The sequence below is a fragment of the Mauremys reevesii genome, linkage group 5 (assembly GCF_016161935.1).
Source record: "Mauremys reevesii isolate NIE-2019 linkage group 5, ASM1616193v1, whole genome shotgun sequence".
Lineage (NCBI taxonomy): Eukaryota > Metazoa > Chordata > Testudines > Geoemydidae > Mauremys > Mauremys reevesii.
The window spans coordinates 95,920,923-95,938,087 of NC_052627.1; the positions used below are offsets into that span (position 1 = coordinate 95,920,923).

The following is a 17,165-nucleotide window of genomic DNA, read 5'->3' on the forward strand; positions in this document are numbered from 1 at the left end:
CCTTCTGGGACTCCTGCCCCATTCATCCCTCCCTGTCCCCTGACTGCCCCCCACTGCCCATCCAACCCCTCCTCTCATTCCTGACTGCCTCCCAGGACCCGTGTCCCATCCAACCACCCCTGTCCCTGACTGCCCCCCGCTTCTCCCAACCAATCCCCTTTCTCCTTCCTGACTGCCCCTCCCCCCCGGAAACCCTGCCCCCATTCAACCTCCCTGCTCCCCGCCCTCTGACTGCTCCGACCCCTATCCACACCCCCACCCCGTGACCACCACCCTGAACTCCCCTGCCCTCTATTCAACCCCCCCATTCCCTGCCCCCTTACCGCGCTGCATGGAGCACCGGTGGCTGGCAGCGCTTCAGCCACGCCCACCCAGAGTACCAGCTCAGACCGCAGCTCTGCAGCTGTGCTGCCCGGCAAGAACTCGCAGCTCCGTCACCCAAAGTATTGTGCCAGTAGTGCAGTGAGCTGTGGCTGCGGGGGAAGGGCCAGGCCAGGAGCTCAGGGGCCAGGCAGGAGGATCCCGCGGGCCGTAGTTTGCCCACCTCTGCTCTACACCTACAGTAGCTCATATCAGACAAGTGTTTCTGCATCCTGCCTGGTTACCATTCCTCTTGTTACTTACATGGGCCCAGTACATTCCCTTGACCCTGTGTAAGACCTGACTTCCCCCAGGATCTCGGGTGTCATAGTTCCATATAGAAGCTTAGGCAGGAGGGGCTGCTGGAACCAGTGTCAGCATACTAATATAGTGGTGATGAACAGGATACCAATGCCTAAACAGAATAAAGGAAAATCCTGGCTGGAGGAGACAATCTTGGAACCAGCAGCTGGGCCCTGCTGGAGCCTCCTGCTGGAACTACAGTTTCCGTAATCTCTTCTGGAGCCTTTGTGCTGCTGGGACTGCTTGCCAGATGGAAGATCTCACTGGGAAGAAATTATCCAGAGAGTAGCAAAAACAAAATTTCCCCTCTAAGCATGAGCAGAGGGGAGTAAAGAAGAAGAGAGGAACTGAGTGGAGGCACATTCTGGTTTTCCCCCTCACATTAGGGAGCCAAGTACCCCAAAAGATCTTAAACCCCCAAAAAAGTGCCTCTAATGGGGGGAGGGAAAGACTTAAGGAAAAGGAATTTTGAATATCAATACTACTTTATAAGCACAAACCTAATTCTACACTAAAAAGGTTGCTGCTGAATTTTCTTGGATGGTGTGTTAGAAGATCTGTAAGTTATACAAATTGGCTCTATATTTAGCATTCATGAGTTATGATGTAATGTAGAATTTTGTTCTTCATTAAACTCATAAATTTCATTTTTGAAGGAGTCTTTTGAATTTCAGAGGTTTAGACCTGAAAAGTGATTTTGAGAGGAAGGATTTTGCATTCTATTTAATAAGATAGCAATATTTACCAACTTTTTCCAACTTCAGCTATTATAAAACATTATGGCACACAATATTTTGTACTAATAGATTAGTTATTTATATAACATCAATAGTGTTGTAGGCACTTTGTAAGGCAGGTAAGAGCCTGTCTCATACATTTCACTGAAAAGTTTACTGTATTCATATGGTTTGGGGGCAGGGGAACAAATATTTTATTTATTCATATTTTGGGTCATTTACAATAAGACTGTACAATTACATTGTCTTTGCACATGTAGGTACATTGCTTAATATGGAAATAACAGTATTAACCAACATCTTGTATATTGACCAGATAATGTTATATAATTAACTACTATTTAGATTGTACAATGTCTGTTAACATTATCTAACATGATATGGGGAATGGTAGGTGACAATAGCACTGTGACTGAACAGATAATTTTAGCATGCACCTGTACAGTTACGCTTTTGGATTATTTCTTAATGCAGCTTAATGCAACATAAAGGTTTTTAGTTGTTGAGTGTTAACTTTCCTCTGAGAAGGGGACTAAGGAGGGAAAGGTCTCTTTCGGAAGAAGAAAGTTTTGAGGAAGGACTTGAAGAAGAGTGTGGTAGCAAGACAGATAAACGCATATGGGACCCATCTGGAAGAAATCCCAAAGAGATGGACACTAATGGGGAAATTAGTCATGCAGCTTATGTGGAGTGAGGGGTACATGGTGTATAGCTGAAGGAACACTTGAGAAATAAGCCAGTGCCAAGGTGTGTAGGGCAAGAATAGAGTGTTTCTTTTCGAGTAGTGTCCCTCTGGGTGCTCCACCTCAGGGCAAGAAGCAATGGGATTCTATTGCCTCAAGAGAGGTTTAGGTTGGACATCAGGAAAAACTTTCTAACTGTTAGGGTAGTTAAGCACTGGAACATATTACCATGGGATGTTGTGGAATCTCTGTCATTGGAGGTATTTAAGAACAGGTTAGACAAGCACCTGTTAGGAATGGTCTAGTTATTACTTAGTCCTGCCTTGGGTGCGGAGGACTGGACTAGATGACTATTGAAGTTCCTTCCAGTTCTACACTTCTATGTTTCTATGCATGTGCACTGTGTACTTTTGATCAGAGATTTTTGTCACCCATGTCCACAGGTCTGTGCTTGTGCCCTGGATATTCCTGTGCTTTGATACAAGGGGGGTGGGGAAAGAGAGTGGTAGACTCACTGCCACTCCAGTTCCTTCTCTGTCAACTGTGGCTTAAGATGGGATCTCACAACATCCTTCCTTATTCCTCTTCTCCCTCTTCTCTCTTCTTTTGGTTTTTTTTTTTTTTTTGTTTTTTTTGTTTTTTGTTTTTTCTGAGTCTCTGAGGTTACCCAAGACTTCAAACCTCAAACTCTGTCAGACCTGCCACAGGTCTTTTCCCTGCATGATGGACACGCTGCTGTCTCCGCTGGCGGAGAGAGACTCATCCCCTCAGATGTAAAAGATCTAGAAAGAAAAGTAGATCTAAAAAAAAAAGAAGGAGGAGGACAGTGAACTCCTGTTGATGTGGAACATTCTCTGAGAAACTCCAGTCCTCTGCCCTTTCCTTCTCCCCCCTGCCCTGTCTGCTTTACTCATAGAGCCCTTGGGACTGGACCTGCTGCTGCTGACCCCTTAGAACTTCCCAGACCATCAATAAAGAAGAGATCCCATTCCCTGGAACAGGATAAGAGAAGGGGAAAGTCACCCTTTTGGTCTGGATCTCAGGAGACATCACATCCCTACACAGGTTATTGCTAAGGTCCCCATCTCTTCCAGTACGGAGACTCTGGCACCGGCTAGGGAAACTACACACACTACACAAAGCTAAGCTGTCTGTGTCTGTCAACCCATGGAAAGCTGAAAGCAGACACCATGCCTCTAAGGGAAAAGGACTTAAGTTTTAAAGTCATCGATACCACCTTCCTCTGCCAACAGAGACAGGTACAGGGATCGCACTCCAGTAACACCCAACATACTAACTCCTGAGGGTCAGTGTTCAGAATCCTTGGTACCATCTAGTCTTCTTTGCCATAAGGATCTTCAGCTCCTTGAAAAACCTGAGTCATCGTTGCTCCAGGTTACTGAGAGATACTCCCCACTAGTACAGACTTACCTTCCAGAATTGATGTACTATCTGGTACCAACACTGTCACTGGTTCCTCACAAATCCATTGAGGGTACCAAGAGGAACTTCCAACATATACTCTGATACCATCTAACCAAGACTTGACCTCCGGTATCCACTCAACCACTAGTAATGCACTGTTTGCCCCTTGGATGGACATGGGAGTGACACCTCATCTGACTGAGATGTCCATACAAGGCTCCCCTGCTTTACTATTCCAGCCTCCTTCCCTTGCAGTGCACCCTGAGGAAGCCCCTGCAGGACACATAACCAGCAACTCTGGTAAGGACGACCCTGTGGTCCTTCCCCCTTCCTCTTTCCATCTCAGTGGGCTTATTGGAACCCAGGGGTCCCTTATGGTGACCAGCTTTACAGGATTCATCTCTTAAGAGGACGTGTCAAAAGCAACAGCTTCACAGGAGTAACTTGCAGAGGAACAAGAGCAAGCAGAGGAAGAAGAAACACCACCTTACTGCAAATCCTCCTCCTTGCCAGATGCAGTTGTTATGCCTTCTCCACCATCTTACACTGACAATTTCAAGACTTTAAAAAACAGATAGCAAAGACCTTGCAAATTCTGTTAGAGTTGATACAGGAACTCCAACATGACTTGTTGGACATCCTCCATATATCACCTCAGGGCAAAATTGCCTTGCCTGTCAATGATGTGTTACTGGCCCCAGTCTGTATGGTATAAGCCTGTATCAGTCCTCAACCACTATACTACCTATGTGTAAACAGACTGACAAAAAATACTGTATTCTGCTTGGAGTATTTTTTCTACTACCTAACACCTAAATCCCAGTGGTTGAAGCTGTTAATGAGCAAAAGAGGCAACATTGATCCCGTTCAGCACCATCAGACACAGATCTGAAATAGCTAGATCTTCTGAGCTGCTACTCGGCCTCCTTGTAATTTATAATAGCCAATTACTAATTGCTGTGATGGCAAAATACTATTTTATAAACTATGTGAAGTTCTCATTTTTTCTGATCTGCTGCAGGACCAGAGGGAACAACTTCAAGCTCTCATAACAGACACCCAGACAATTGCCAAAGCATCTCTCTAGGCCTCACTTGATGCAGCCTGTACAGCTGCATGTTCCATGGCTATGGCAGTGGTAATGTGCCAAGCTTTTTGGCTGCAGTCTTTCTGGCCTCCAGGGGGAGGTATAAAACTGTCTGGGACCTCCCCTTTGAGGGACCCAAATTGTTCAATGTTGCTACAGACTGATACCTTCATTCACTTGAGGACTCCTGGGCGACACTACAACCTTTGCATCTAAGCACCTGCATCAGAGAGAAAATACAGTAGATTCTTCTTCGAGTGATTGCTCCTATGCATTCCAGTCAGGTGTGCGCGCCGTGCGTGCACAGCTCTCCGGAACATTTTTACCCTAGCAACTCCGGCGGGCCGGCTGGGCGCCCCCTGGAGTGGCGCCGCTATGGCTCCTGTTATATACCCCAGCCGGCCCGTCCGCTCCTCAGTTCCTTCTTACCGCCCGTGATGGCCAGTTGGAACAGTGGAGTGCTATCTCATCTCCACAGCCCTAGCGTTTCTCCATATCTTTAGTGTATATAGTTGTTTCACTTAGTTTAATAGTTAAGATTAGTTGAATAAGTTAGTTGTATAGTTGTGATAGTAGGGAATTAGAGGGGTTAGCCCCTCTTCTTCCACAACCGGTGTGGGCTCATGCCCAAGGCACCGGGCTTTAAGCCCTGTGCGGCTTGTCAGTGGCCTATGTCCATCGGCGACCCGCACGATTCCTGCCTGCGCTGCCTCGGGGAATCACACAGGAGATACAGACCCTGAAGGACGGTCGTGTAGCTATCCGCACTCTGGGTATGCACACGCCAGCTACCCAGAGGCGCTCCTTCCGCCAACAGCAGCCCTTCCGGCCTTTTACCCAGGCCAGGTCAAGGCCTTATAATAGTCGGCGCAACGGCCTCAACCGCCATCGACCTTCAGGCAGCAGGCGCAACCAGGCCCAGGCGTCGTCCAAGGCCCCGCAAGGGCCCAAACAGCAATTTTGATGGGACGCCCGAGGACGGCTCATCAGTCTATTCCCAGGATCCAACCCCTTTATTTTGCAACCGCCTTTCCCACTTCCTCCCGGCGTGGTCCCAAATCACATCGGACAGCTGGGTACTCCGTACTATCCAGTATGGTTACCACCTTCAGTTTATTTCGCCCCCTCCTTCCCACCCACCTTCCCCGTCCCTCTTCAGGGACTCCTCTCACGAGCAATGCCTCTTGCAAGAGGTCAAGACTCTGTTGAGGTTGGGTGCCATAGAGGAGGTGCCGCAAGACAGGCGGGGCAGGGGATTCTATTCCCGTTATTTTCTCATCCCCAAGGCGAAAGGAGGCCTCAGACCCATACTGGACCTCCGGGAGCTCAACAAATACATGATCAAGCTCAAATTTCGCATAGTGACCTTGGGGACCATCATTCCCTCCCTGGATCTGGGAGACTGGTTTGCTGCCCTTGACATGAAGGACGCATACTTCCATATTGCTATTTACCCTCCCCATCGACGCTACCTGCGTTTTGTGGTCAACGGTGCACACTACCAGTTTGCGGTGCTACCCTTCGGCCTATCCACCACTCCGAGGGTCTTCACGAAATGCATGGCAGTGGTTGCTGCAGACCTCCGCCGTCGTCGAGTTCACGTCTACCCTTATCTCGACGACTGGCTGGTTCGCGGGCCATCCCGCCAATTGGTAACAGGCCAAGTTGCCGAGATACTCTCCCTATTTCGGGCACTGGGCCTTCTCGTCAATGTGGAGAAGTCCTCACTGACTCCATCTCAGAGGGTGGAGTTTATTGGAGCGGTCCTCGACTCCACGGTGGCCAGGGCCTGTCTCCCTCGCGCCCGGCACAGACGATGGTCTCCATCATCCGAGACCTGCACGTTTTTCCCACTACGATGGTTCGGTCCTGCCTACGCCTCCTGGGCCACATGGCGTCGTGCACGTTCGTCACCGCCTATGCGAGACTGCACCTTCGCCCGTTTCAATCTTGACTGGCGTCGGTGTACCGCCCACACCGTGACTCGATGGACAGAGTAGTCACGGTCACGAAGCGTACCCTCGCTTCGCTCAGTTGGTGGCTGAACCCAGAGGTCGTATGTGCAGGAGTCCCGTTCCGCCCGCCTCATCCGTCCGTGACACTGACGACAGATGCCTCGGCGTTGGGATGGGGAGCACACCTGGGCGACCTACACACCCAGGGCCTCTGGTCGCCCCAGGAGCTCTCCCTCCACATCAACGTCAGGGAGCTGCGGGCAATTCGCTTGGCGTGCCACGCCTTCCACACCCGTCTGCGAGGCCAATGCGTAGCGGTGTTCACGGACAACACCACAGCGATGTTTTATGTGAACAAACAAGGCGGAGCCCGCTCCTCCCCGCTCTGCAAGGAAGTGATGCTCCTGTGGGACTTCTGCGTGACCCACTCAATTCACCTGGAAGCATCCTTTCTTCCGGGAGTGCAGAACACGCTGGCCGACCATCTCAGCAGGTCGTTCCTCTCCCACGAGTGGTCCCTCCGTCCAGATGTCGTCCACACAATCTTCCGGAGGTGGGGGTTTCCCCAGATAGACCTGTTTGCCTCCAAGGAGAACAGGAAGTGCCATCTGTTTTGCTCGTTCCAGGGTCGCTCGCCAGGCTCCCTGTCAGACGCCTTCCTTTACCCCTGGACGGATCGTCTCCTCTACGCCTTCCCTCCGTTCCCGCTAGTGCACCGAGTGCTACTGAAGCTTCGGAGGGACAGAGCCCGCCTCATACTCGTGGCTCCGGCCTGGCCGAGGCAGCACTGGTACACCCTGCTGCTCGAGCTCTCCATTCGGGATCCCATCCCCCTTCCATTATGGCCGGACCTCATCACCCAGGACTTCGGCAGACTCCGCCATCCGAACCTGCAGTCCCTCCATCTTACAGCTTGGTACCTGAGTGGTTGACCCACGCAGAGAGGGAATGTTCGGCGGCAGTACAGCAAGTCCTGCTAGAGAGCAGAAAGCCTTCCACTCGCTCCACTTACCTTGCGAAATGGAAGCGATTCGCACTCTGGTGTGATCGAGGACTCAATCCATTCGTAATCCCGGTCCCTACCATCCTCGACTACCTATGGTACCTTAAGGAGCAAGGTCTTGCGGTCTCCTCCTTGAGAGTACACCTGGCAGCAGTGTCCGCCTTTCGTCCATCTATGGGAGGTCGGTCCATCTTCTCTAACCCGATGGTTTCCCGCTTCCTTAAGGGCCTCGACCGGTTGTACCCGCCGGTGTGGCGTCCTGCCCAGACCTGGGATTTGAACCTCGTTCTGGCCAAGCTTATGGGACTGCCCTTCGAGCCTCTAGCCACGTGCTCTCTGCTCTACCTCTCCTGGAAGACGGCCTTCCTTGTCGCAATTACATCAGTGAGACGAGTCTCTGAGCTCCGTGCCCTAACGGTTGGACCACCATACACCGTCTTCCACGGGGACAAGGTGCAGCTTCGACCACACCTGGCCTTCCTCCCCAAGGTGGTGTCGGCCTTCCACCTCAACCAGGAGATCTTCCTCCCGGTCTTCTTCCCGAAGCCGCACGCCTCCCCTCGGGAACAACAGCTTCACACCCTGGACGTCCGCAGGGCCCTTGCCTTTCACATCGAGCGGACGAAGCCCTTCCGGCGTTCGACGCAGCTGTTTGTGGCAGTCGCCGACCGCATGAAGGGTGAGCCGGTCTCCTCCCAGTGGATTTCCTCCTGGGTAACGGCATGTATTCGGACATGCTACGAGTTTGCTCGCGTGCCACCATGCCGCCTCACTGCTCACTCAACGAGAGCGCACGCCTCGTCGGCCGCCTTCCTGGCCCATGTTCCCATCCAGGACATCTGTAGAGTGGCCACCTGGTCTTCTGTCCACACCTTCGCCTCCCATTACGCGTTGGTGCAGCAATCAAGAGACGATGCAGCCTTCGGCTCCGCAGTCTTACACTCTGCCACGTCTCACTCCGACCCCACCGCCTAGGTAAGGCTTGAGAATCACCTGACTGGAATGCATAGGAGCAATCACTCGAAGAAGAAAAGACGGTTACTCACCGTAGTAACTGTTGTTCTTCGAGATGTGTTGCTCCTATCCATTCCAGACCCGCCCTCCGTCCCCACTGTCGGAGTAGCCGGCAAGAAGGAACTGAGGAGCGGACGGGCCGGCTGGGGTATATAACAGGCGCCATAGCGGCGCCACTCCAGGGGGCGCCCAGCCGGCCTGCCGGAGTTGCTAGGGTAAAAATGTTCCGGAGAGCCGTGCACGCGCGGCGTGCACACCTGACTGGAATGGATAGGAGCAACACATCTCGAAGAACAACAGTTACTACGGTGAGTAACCGTCTTTTACAGTCAGTGCAATGTTCTCACCCAGTCCTCTACGAGTCCACCTGATTGGCTGAACTTCCCCAAAAGAAGCTCAAGTATGCTAAGAAAGGGCCATACTCTGCAGTGACGTCCAAGTCACCAACATCCTCAAAACAACCTTTTGGACTTGTGGGTTGAGGATCATGAGCTCTCTCTTGCTCCAGATCCTGCTCTGTACCTATCTCCCCTCCACCTTGATGGAGGGGAGCTCCATATCTCCCATTTTCTGCCTCCCTGGGAGCTCATCACCTGAGACAGATGGATTCTGGAGTTGTCTATGGGTTATGCCATGCAGTTGAGGAGCTTCATACCACCCTCTCCCTGTCCCTTTTTAGGGATTGCTCTCATGAGGGTGTCTTGAGGCAAGAGGTAAGAATCCCTCCCAAGCCTGGGGGTAATTGAATCTGTTCCACTGGACTTTGTCAGGAAAGGGTTCAGTTCCTGGTACTTCTTGTTCCCAAATGAAAATGGAGGATGGAAACCAGTTCTAGATCTTGGGACTTTGAACAGTTTTGTCCACCCTCAACAGGTCAGAAAGATAACCCTAGCAGCAATAATTCCCTCCCTGGATTCAGGAGATTGGTTTGTCTCCCTTGACCTTCAGGATGTTTGTTTTCATATAGCCACCCACCTCTCCACAGTTGTTTCCTACGTTTTGTGGTGGGTAAGGACTGCTACCAGTATCACATCCTACCCTTTGGCCTCTTTACTGCCCTAAGAGTCTTTTACCAAAGTTGTCTTGGCAGTCTCAGCCCATCTTCGCCAGATGGGAATATCTGGATGATTGGCTCCTGAAAGATCACTCATTTCTCAAGGTGTAGATAACAACCCACACAGCCATATCACTGTTCTGTTCCCTGGGCCTCTGCCTGAATATAGAAAAGTGTGCACTCATGTCCACTCAACTTGGAGACTTCATCAGGGCTACTCTGGACTCCTCCACTGCCAGAGGATACTTACCTATGGAAAGGTTTGCTGTAATATCCAATCTCATTTCTACAGTACAACAGAGCCTGCCAACCACTGCAGGGGCCTGATTGCAACTCTTGGACCATAGGGCAGCTTGTACATTTGTGACACCCTTAGCAAGATACATTCCAATGTCTGCAGGCGTGGCTGAGAACCATCTACACCCCCAAGAAGCACAGTTTATCAAACCTTTATCAAAGTTTATCCAAGGATCCTTGATTCTCTAAGTTGGTGAAGGTTCCACAAAAAGTATGTGAGGGAGTTCCGTTCTTGCAGGCTCTTCCCACAAGGATCATCACTACAGACTGATAGGCTTGGGCGCACAATTTCAGAAATGCACAGCTCAAGGCAAATGGATCCCTCAGGAGGTGATCCTCCACATCAACATACTAGAGCGGAGAGTGGTTCTTGCTGCTTATCAGCACTTTCTACCCCACATCAGGGGCCACCCAATCAGAATAATGCTCGACAGCAGAGGAGCAATATATTATATCAATCAACAAGGAGGAGCAAGATCCCAGTCCTTATCTGTAACACTGTAAAACTGGTACATATCACGCCCCATACAGGTCTCAGCGGTTTATTTCAAGGACTTCAGAACACAATGGCAGACTTGCTCAGCAGACATTTCCACCTGCAGGAGCTGAACAACAAGGAATTCCAAAGGATAGGTCTTTTTTTGGGTAATCTGGAGACGTATGGTGTTGCAAATAAATCTAATACAAAGTGTGGACAATTCTGTTCAAGGGGAAGAGTACGGCTGCAACTCAACTGGTGAGGCCCTAGTCTTCCCTTGGCCTCATGTATTGCTATACACTTATCCCTGGATGTCTTCACTGCCTAAAGTCCTAAACAAATTGAAACAGGAGATATAAGTAGTCATCCTCATAGCACTGTAGTGGCTGAGATAGGTGCCGTTCCCAAAGCTGGTGCCCAGGTCTCGATAACCTCCTTTCTGCCTTGCCCTGACAGTGGATATCCTTACTCAGGAGTTGGAATCCATCACCCACCCCAGCCTCTGGGCACTTCACCTAAGACCTACCTACTAGTTGGCTCTCTGGTGTAGATCAAGATTGCTCCACAGAGGGACAAACAGGACTGCTTAATAGTAAAAAAATCCTTAACAAGCAAATCTTGCCTACAGAGGTGGAAACACTTCCAGGCTTGGAGCAGCCATTGATCTATGCCTCCTCTCAAGTCCTGCCTGACACACACATTCTCAATTACTCACTACATTTAAAAACTGCAGGATTATCAATGAGCTCAGTCAAGGTTCACCTAGCTGCCCTAACAGCCATTCATCCCTCCATCAAGGGATTTTCAGACTTGACTCACTCTACCACTGCAAGGTTTATTAAAGGTCTGTTCAACCTTTTTCCTCCTGTCAAGGAACCTATTCCACCATGAGACCTCAAGTTAGTGCTCAGTGCTCTGAGGAAACGCCTGTTTGAACCTATGGGAGACTTCCCACCTTCATTTGTCCCTTTAGCTCTTGTTCCTCATAGCCATGATTTTGGCCATGAGAACAGGGGGAGCTAGGGGCCCTGATGGCTCACCCACTTTACACAGTGTTCTGTCATGACCAGACACACCCTCACTTCCTAACTAAAACTTGTGGACCTGTATGAGAGATTGGGTCTCAGAGTGAAACTGGACAAGTCCACCCTGGTATTCACACAAACTATAAAGTTTATTGGAGCAAGGCTGGATGTGGTGTCACCAAGAGCATACCTACCAGACAACAGTTTCTTAGCCATCGACAGGCTTATATAGCAAATCTGGATGAGCCCCAGGATGTCCATGTGGTCTTGCCTGGCCCTGTTGGGTAATATGCCTGCAAGTAGTCATGGGGCCCCATTTACAGATATCTGCAAGTGTGGCTACAGTCTGTTTATGCTCTGGGCGGACACAGCCTCCACTTTCTAGTTTCAATTCCTCAAAGAGTCTTGGGCTCCCTGGGCTGGTGGGTGGTCAGGGAAAATGTGGATGGGTGGGTGGGGTGGGAAGAGGACCTTGTTCACTTCCTTGCTCATAACCAGGATTGTGACCACAGACACATCCGTAGTATGTTGGGAGGCCCACATAGGGGGGCAGGTGGCCCAAGGGACATCCTCTTGGGAATCTACGCTTGACCTCAATTTGCTGGAGTTGACCTGCAAGCTGTTGCCCCCTCACTTCATGGCCAGTCAGTCCAGGTGCTGTTAAACAGCATGATGGCAGAAAGACAAGGTGGGTGAGGTAATATCTTTTATAGGTATTGTCTACAACATGATGGCAGTCTACTACATCAGCAAGCAGGGGAGGGGTATATTTCCTGCAAATCTGCACAGAGGCCATCACCCTCTGGAACTTGTGCAAACCTCTGCAAATTGCCCTGATTGCCATCCATCTCCGAGGGCTTCAGAACACCCTGGCAGACTCCCTCAGGAGATCTTTCTCCAGAGAGCACAAGTGGGACCTTTGTGGTCATGTGATCACAGGCTTGTTTCTCCCATTGTGAACTAAAAGTGAAAGGAGTCCTGTTCCAAAGTGGTGTTTGCAGCCTGGGCTCTCTGAGTGACACCTTCCTGATGCAATGGTCAGGGATCCTGAGATGTGTTTTTCCCCTGATCCCTTTGTTTCCCCGGTTACTAAGGAAGATCGGGCAGGACAAGGCGCAGGTTATTTTCATATGGCTGGGTTGGGCCTGTCAGTTCTGGTAACCCACACTGTTGTAGCTATCAGCCTGGCCTTCCCTGGTTCAAGACCTCTTGGCACAGGATTACAGCAGGATTCGCCATCCCAACTCATCCACTCTACACATGAGGGTATAGTATTTGGATGGATTTTGAATCTAGAGAGGCCTGCTTAGGGCCCTACTGAGTAGCAGTAGGAAGAATGCTACCATCTTACACAGAATGGAAGAGGTTTGCCATCTGGTGTGGTCAATAGGGACTTTTCCTTCTGTGATCTGGGGTGCCAGTTGTGGTAAACTACCAATTCTCCTTAAAATCCTTGGGGCTCTCTCTCAGTTACCTTAGGGTCCACCTAGCAACCATCAGTGTGTTCCACCCACCAGTGGGCACCTACTCTGTTTTCTCATATCTGGTCACATCCTAGTTCCTGAAGGGCTTACTTAGGGTCTTCCCTCCAATGGTGAATCCCATGCCAGCCTGAGACTTAAATTTGGTCTTCTCAACTTTGACAGGGGTACTGTCTGAGCCATCTTGCTCCTTGCTACACCTTTCCATGAAGGTAGCATTCCTGATTATAATCATGTCAGCCAGGAGCATAGGTGAATTGGGGGGCTCATGGGAGATTATTGATACACATTATCTTCTACAAGGACAAATTGTTCCTGAAACGGCTCCCGAGGTTTGTCCGTAAGGTGGTATCAGACTTTCACATCAATCAAAGCACCCACTTCCCTGTATTATACCCTAAGCCAGATGCCAGGAGAGAAGAGACAAAGTGGTGCTGTCTGGATGTGTGTAGGGCCCTTGCCTTTTATCTACAAAGGATAAAGGCATTCCAGAAGTCTCCTAGACTTTTCCTCTTGTTTGCAGAGAAGATGACAAAGAGGCCTTTTTGTCACAAGGTGTCAAAGTGGATCTCGGGCTGCATAGTGCTCTGTTATGAATTGAACAATGTCTCTTTGGAGGCAGTGTGAAAACGCACTCGCGAGCCCAGGCATCCTCAGTAGCCTCCTTTAGGGAAGTCTGTATTAACATCTATAGAGCAGCAACCTGGAGCTCTGTGCATATTTTCATGAGACATTATGCACTGGTGAAATCAGCTGCCTCAGAGGCCTCCATGGGCAGGGCAGTTCTGCATGGTACAGGGCTCTAGACACCCACCACTTCTGGAGGAGGAAAACTTCCTGTGTATCACCTGAAGTGCAGTAAGTTATAGGGGCAAGCACTCGAAGAAGGAAAGGTTATTCGCCTTGTAGTAACTGGAGTTCTTTGAGATGTATTATTCCTAAACGTAGTGCACTACTGCCCCTTTTTCCTGTGTCCTCGGGTCCTTGTGGGGTATGGGGGGGGAGAAGGAACTGAAATGTCGGCAGTCTATCAGTACTCAGTGTGGAGCATGATGAAAGCAGGGACTCTCGCGTGGCCCGAATGGACACTGCTAGAAGAATGTTGTGAGTCCTGGGCACGTGGAGCACATGCACAACCTGAAGTGCACTGCACATAGGGACAACATAATCTCGAAGAATTCCATTTATTACAAGGTGAGTAACCTTTCCTTTCTTGGCTCTGTGGTAAGATACTCTTTCAAAGAATTTCTTCGCATCTGATGTCTATATTTGTGTAAAAACAACTAGGAGTCCAGTGGGTAAAAAAAAACCACTTCTTCAGATACATGGAGTGAAAATTACAGATGCAGGCATAAATATACTGACACATGAAGAGAAGGGAGTTATCTTACAAGTGGAGAACCAGTGTTGACAGGGCCAATTCAATCAGGGTGGATGTGGTCCATTCCCATAATTGATGAGGAGGTGTCACTACCAAGAGAAGGAAAATTGCTTTTGTAGTGAGCCAGCCACTCCCAGTCCCTATTCAAGCCCAAATTAATGGTGTTAAATTTGCAAATGAATTGTACCTCAGCAGTTTCTCTTTGAAGTCTGTTTTTGAAGTCTTTTTGTTGAAGTATGGCTACCTTTAAATCTGTTATAGCATGTCCAAGGAGATTGAAGAGTTCTCCTACTGTCTTTTGTATGTTACCATTCCTGATGTCTGATTTGTGTCCATTTATTCTTTTATGTAGAGACTGCCTGGTTTGGCCAGTGTACATGGCAGAGGGGCATTGCTGGCACATGATGGCATATATCACATTTAGTAGATGTGCAGGTGAATGAGCCCCTGATGGTGTGGCTCACATGGTTGGGTCCTCTGATGGTGTCGCTAGAGTATATATAGGGATAGAGTAGGCAACGGGGTTTGTTACAGGGATTGGTTCCTGGGTTAGTGTTTCTGTGGTGTGGTGTGTAGTTGCTGGTGAGCTTCAGGTTCGGGGGCTGTCTGTAAGCGAGGACAGTGAGAGGTCTGTGAGAGTGAGATCATTTTCCAGAATAGGTTGTAGATCGTTGATGATGTGCTAGAGAGGTTTTAGCTGGGGGCTGTACGTGATGGCCAGTGAAGTTCTGTTGTTTTCCTTGTTGGGCCTGTCCTGTAGTATATGTGTGTAGTGTGCAGTTCTTATCCCGGAAGCCCAGCTCAGGTTAATCCAAAACTATATAGTACTTGCATCCTGTTGGACATCCATTTGACTATTTTCCCCCTTCCTAACACATGTTTTCCGAATTCCTGTATTCTTAGAGTAGTTTTGCCTTGTGATAGCTACTTGTTCTCCCTGTGGCCAGCAGGGCCCTGCAGGTTTGGAAAAAAATTATTAGCTAGGGTAATTCCTTCACAAGACATGCTTCAGTGTTTGTGACTTAGATTAAAATGGCACTATAAGTCTTTTAGTTGTACATTGTATTTATATATATATAAATCCCTCAAACCTGGTCATTCTTCTTTTACTCAATTATCTAAGATTCTGGAGAAATTATGCTTTTGAGATTTCTCAAAATGAGGGGAAAGTGTTACTTACATAGGTTGAGCTAAAAAGCAAGTTCTAAATACTATAATAATGTCTTGAATAAATATGTTCAAATATTTAAAAATCGATTTTTTTTTTAAAAGTAATGGATGGGGAGCCCTGAAAAACAAAATGTTAATGTATTTTAAGATGCATCTTAAGATGTGTTACAAGAAGCACCTGATATGAAATGGCATAAACATGCTACTGGTATTTCTCATAAAGAAACATAAGTGGAAATCATTTTGTTTGTTGGTAATCCATTATGCATGTGCAAAAACATTTTTTGGTTTTGCTATGTATCTACAGGTTTTGTCTTTCACACATCCTACCTCGTTCCACTCTGCAGAGACATATGAGTCTCTCCTGCAGTGCCTCAGGATGGAAGATGATAAGGTAGCTGAGGCAGCTATTCAGATTTTCAGAAACACAGGCCACAAAATAGAAACAGACCTGCCGCAGATAAGATCGTGAGTGTATTTCTTCACATACTGGTAGTGCCTTTAACACTTAAAAGTCTGTCCCTTCCTTTAACATATTCACCATGTTGCTACTAAAATAATCTTCCTTTCCTGTTGCTGTGAACATGTATGCCTTTTACCCCACTACCTTGATCCCTTCACTGGTTCCCTGTCTCTTTTCACATTTAAACTCCGTGTCCTCACTTTATTTTTATGTATTTGTTGTAGGTTTAATATAAATACATTATTTAAAAAAATCTCCTTAAAATACACACTTAAAAAGCAGGATCTAGTCTAGCTCCCATTTTAAAATACCAGCAACAACAAAGATATCATAAAGATTTAATTTAATCCCCCAACGTTATTCTACCCAATGCTTTCCTTTACACAGCCTCTCCCATTTTTTTGAGAAATGGAGAAAAGATGACCCCTGAAGGTTAAAAACTCTGGTTATTATGGACCAAGTTGGAAACCACTTCCAAAGATATGGGATATTCTAACAAAATGAGGAGTCCAGTGGCACCTTAAAGACTAACACATTTATTTGGGCATAAGCTTTCATGGGTAAAAAAAAACATTTCTTCAGCAAAGAACACCTGCTGTCTGTCAGTCGTGGGTTCCATCTCAGGTGCTTCTGCTAACTATAACTGCCTCGAGACATGAGGGGAAAGAGAGGCAATTTCTTCAGCAGTTTTCAAGCCGTTTAGGGCTCTGTAAATCAACACCAATACCTAAAATCAATCTGGAAATCAGTAGGCAGCCAGTGCAGATCATAAGGCAGGGGTCGGCAACCTTTCAGAAGTGGTGTGCCAAGTCTTCATTTATTCACTCTAATTTAAGGTTTCATGTGCCAGTAATACATTTTAACATTTTTAGAAGGTCTCTCTCTATAAGTCTATAATATATAACTAAACTATTGTTGTATGTAAAGTAAATAAGGTTTTTAAAATGTTTAAGAAGCTTCATTTAAAATTAAATTAAAATGCAGAGCCCCCAGACCGGTGGCCAGGACCCGGGCAGTGTGAGTGCCACTGAAAATCAGCTCGTGTGTCGCCTTCGGCACATGTGCCATAGGTTGCCTACCCCGACATAAGGCATAGGTTTTGTGTGCTTGTGGGAGGAAACACTGTCTCATAATCTAGCCGCCAAATTCTGCAGTGGGGAAAGCGGGGGGCCTGAAATAAGGTATGCCAGCAGTTTTACCAGCGTAAACTGCATCCACACTAGGCATGCTTTGCCAGTATAGTATACCA

At 48.3% G+C, this 17,165-nt stretch overlaps 1 protein-coding gene across 4 annotated transcripts in view; it reads left to right on the top strand.

Annotated features, from left to right (window-relative positions):
• The window catches only part of PDS5A (PDS5 cohesin associated factor A), a 155,615-nt gene that overhangs the window by 98,855 nt on the left and 39,595 nt on the right, over positions 1 to 17,165 (top strand). For all 4 annotated transcript variants that reach the window (XM_039540403.1, XM_039540404.1, XM_039540407.1 and 1 more), the window contains exon 19: positions 15,761 to 15,921. In XM_039540403.1, the coding sequence (XP_039396337.1) occupies positions 15,761 to 15,921 (161 nt within the window). The remainder of the gene's footprint in view (positions 1 to 15,760; positions 15,922 to 17,165) is intronic.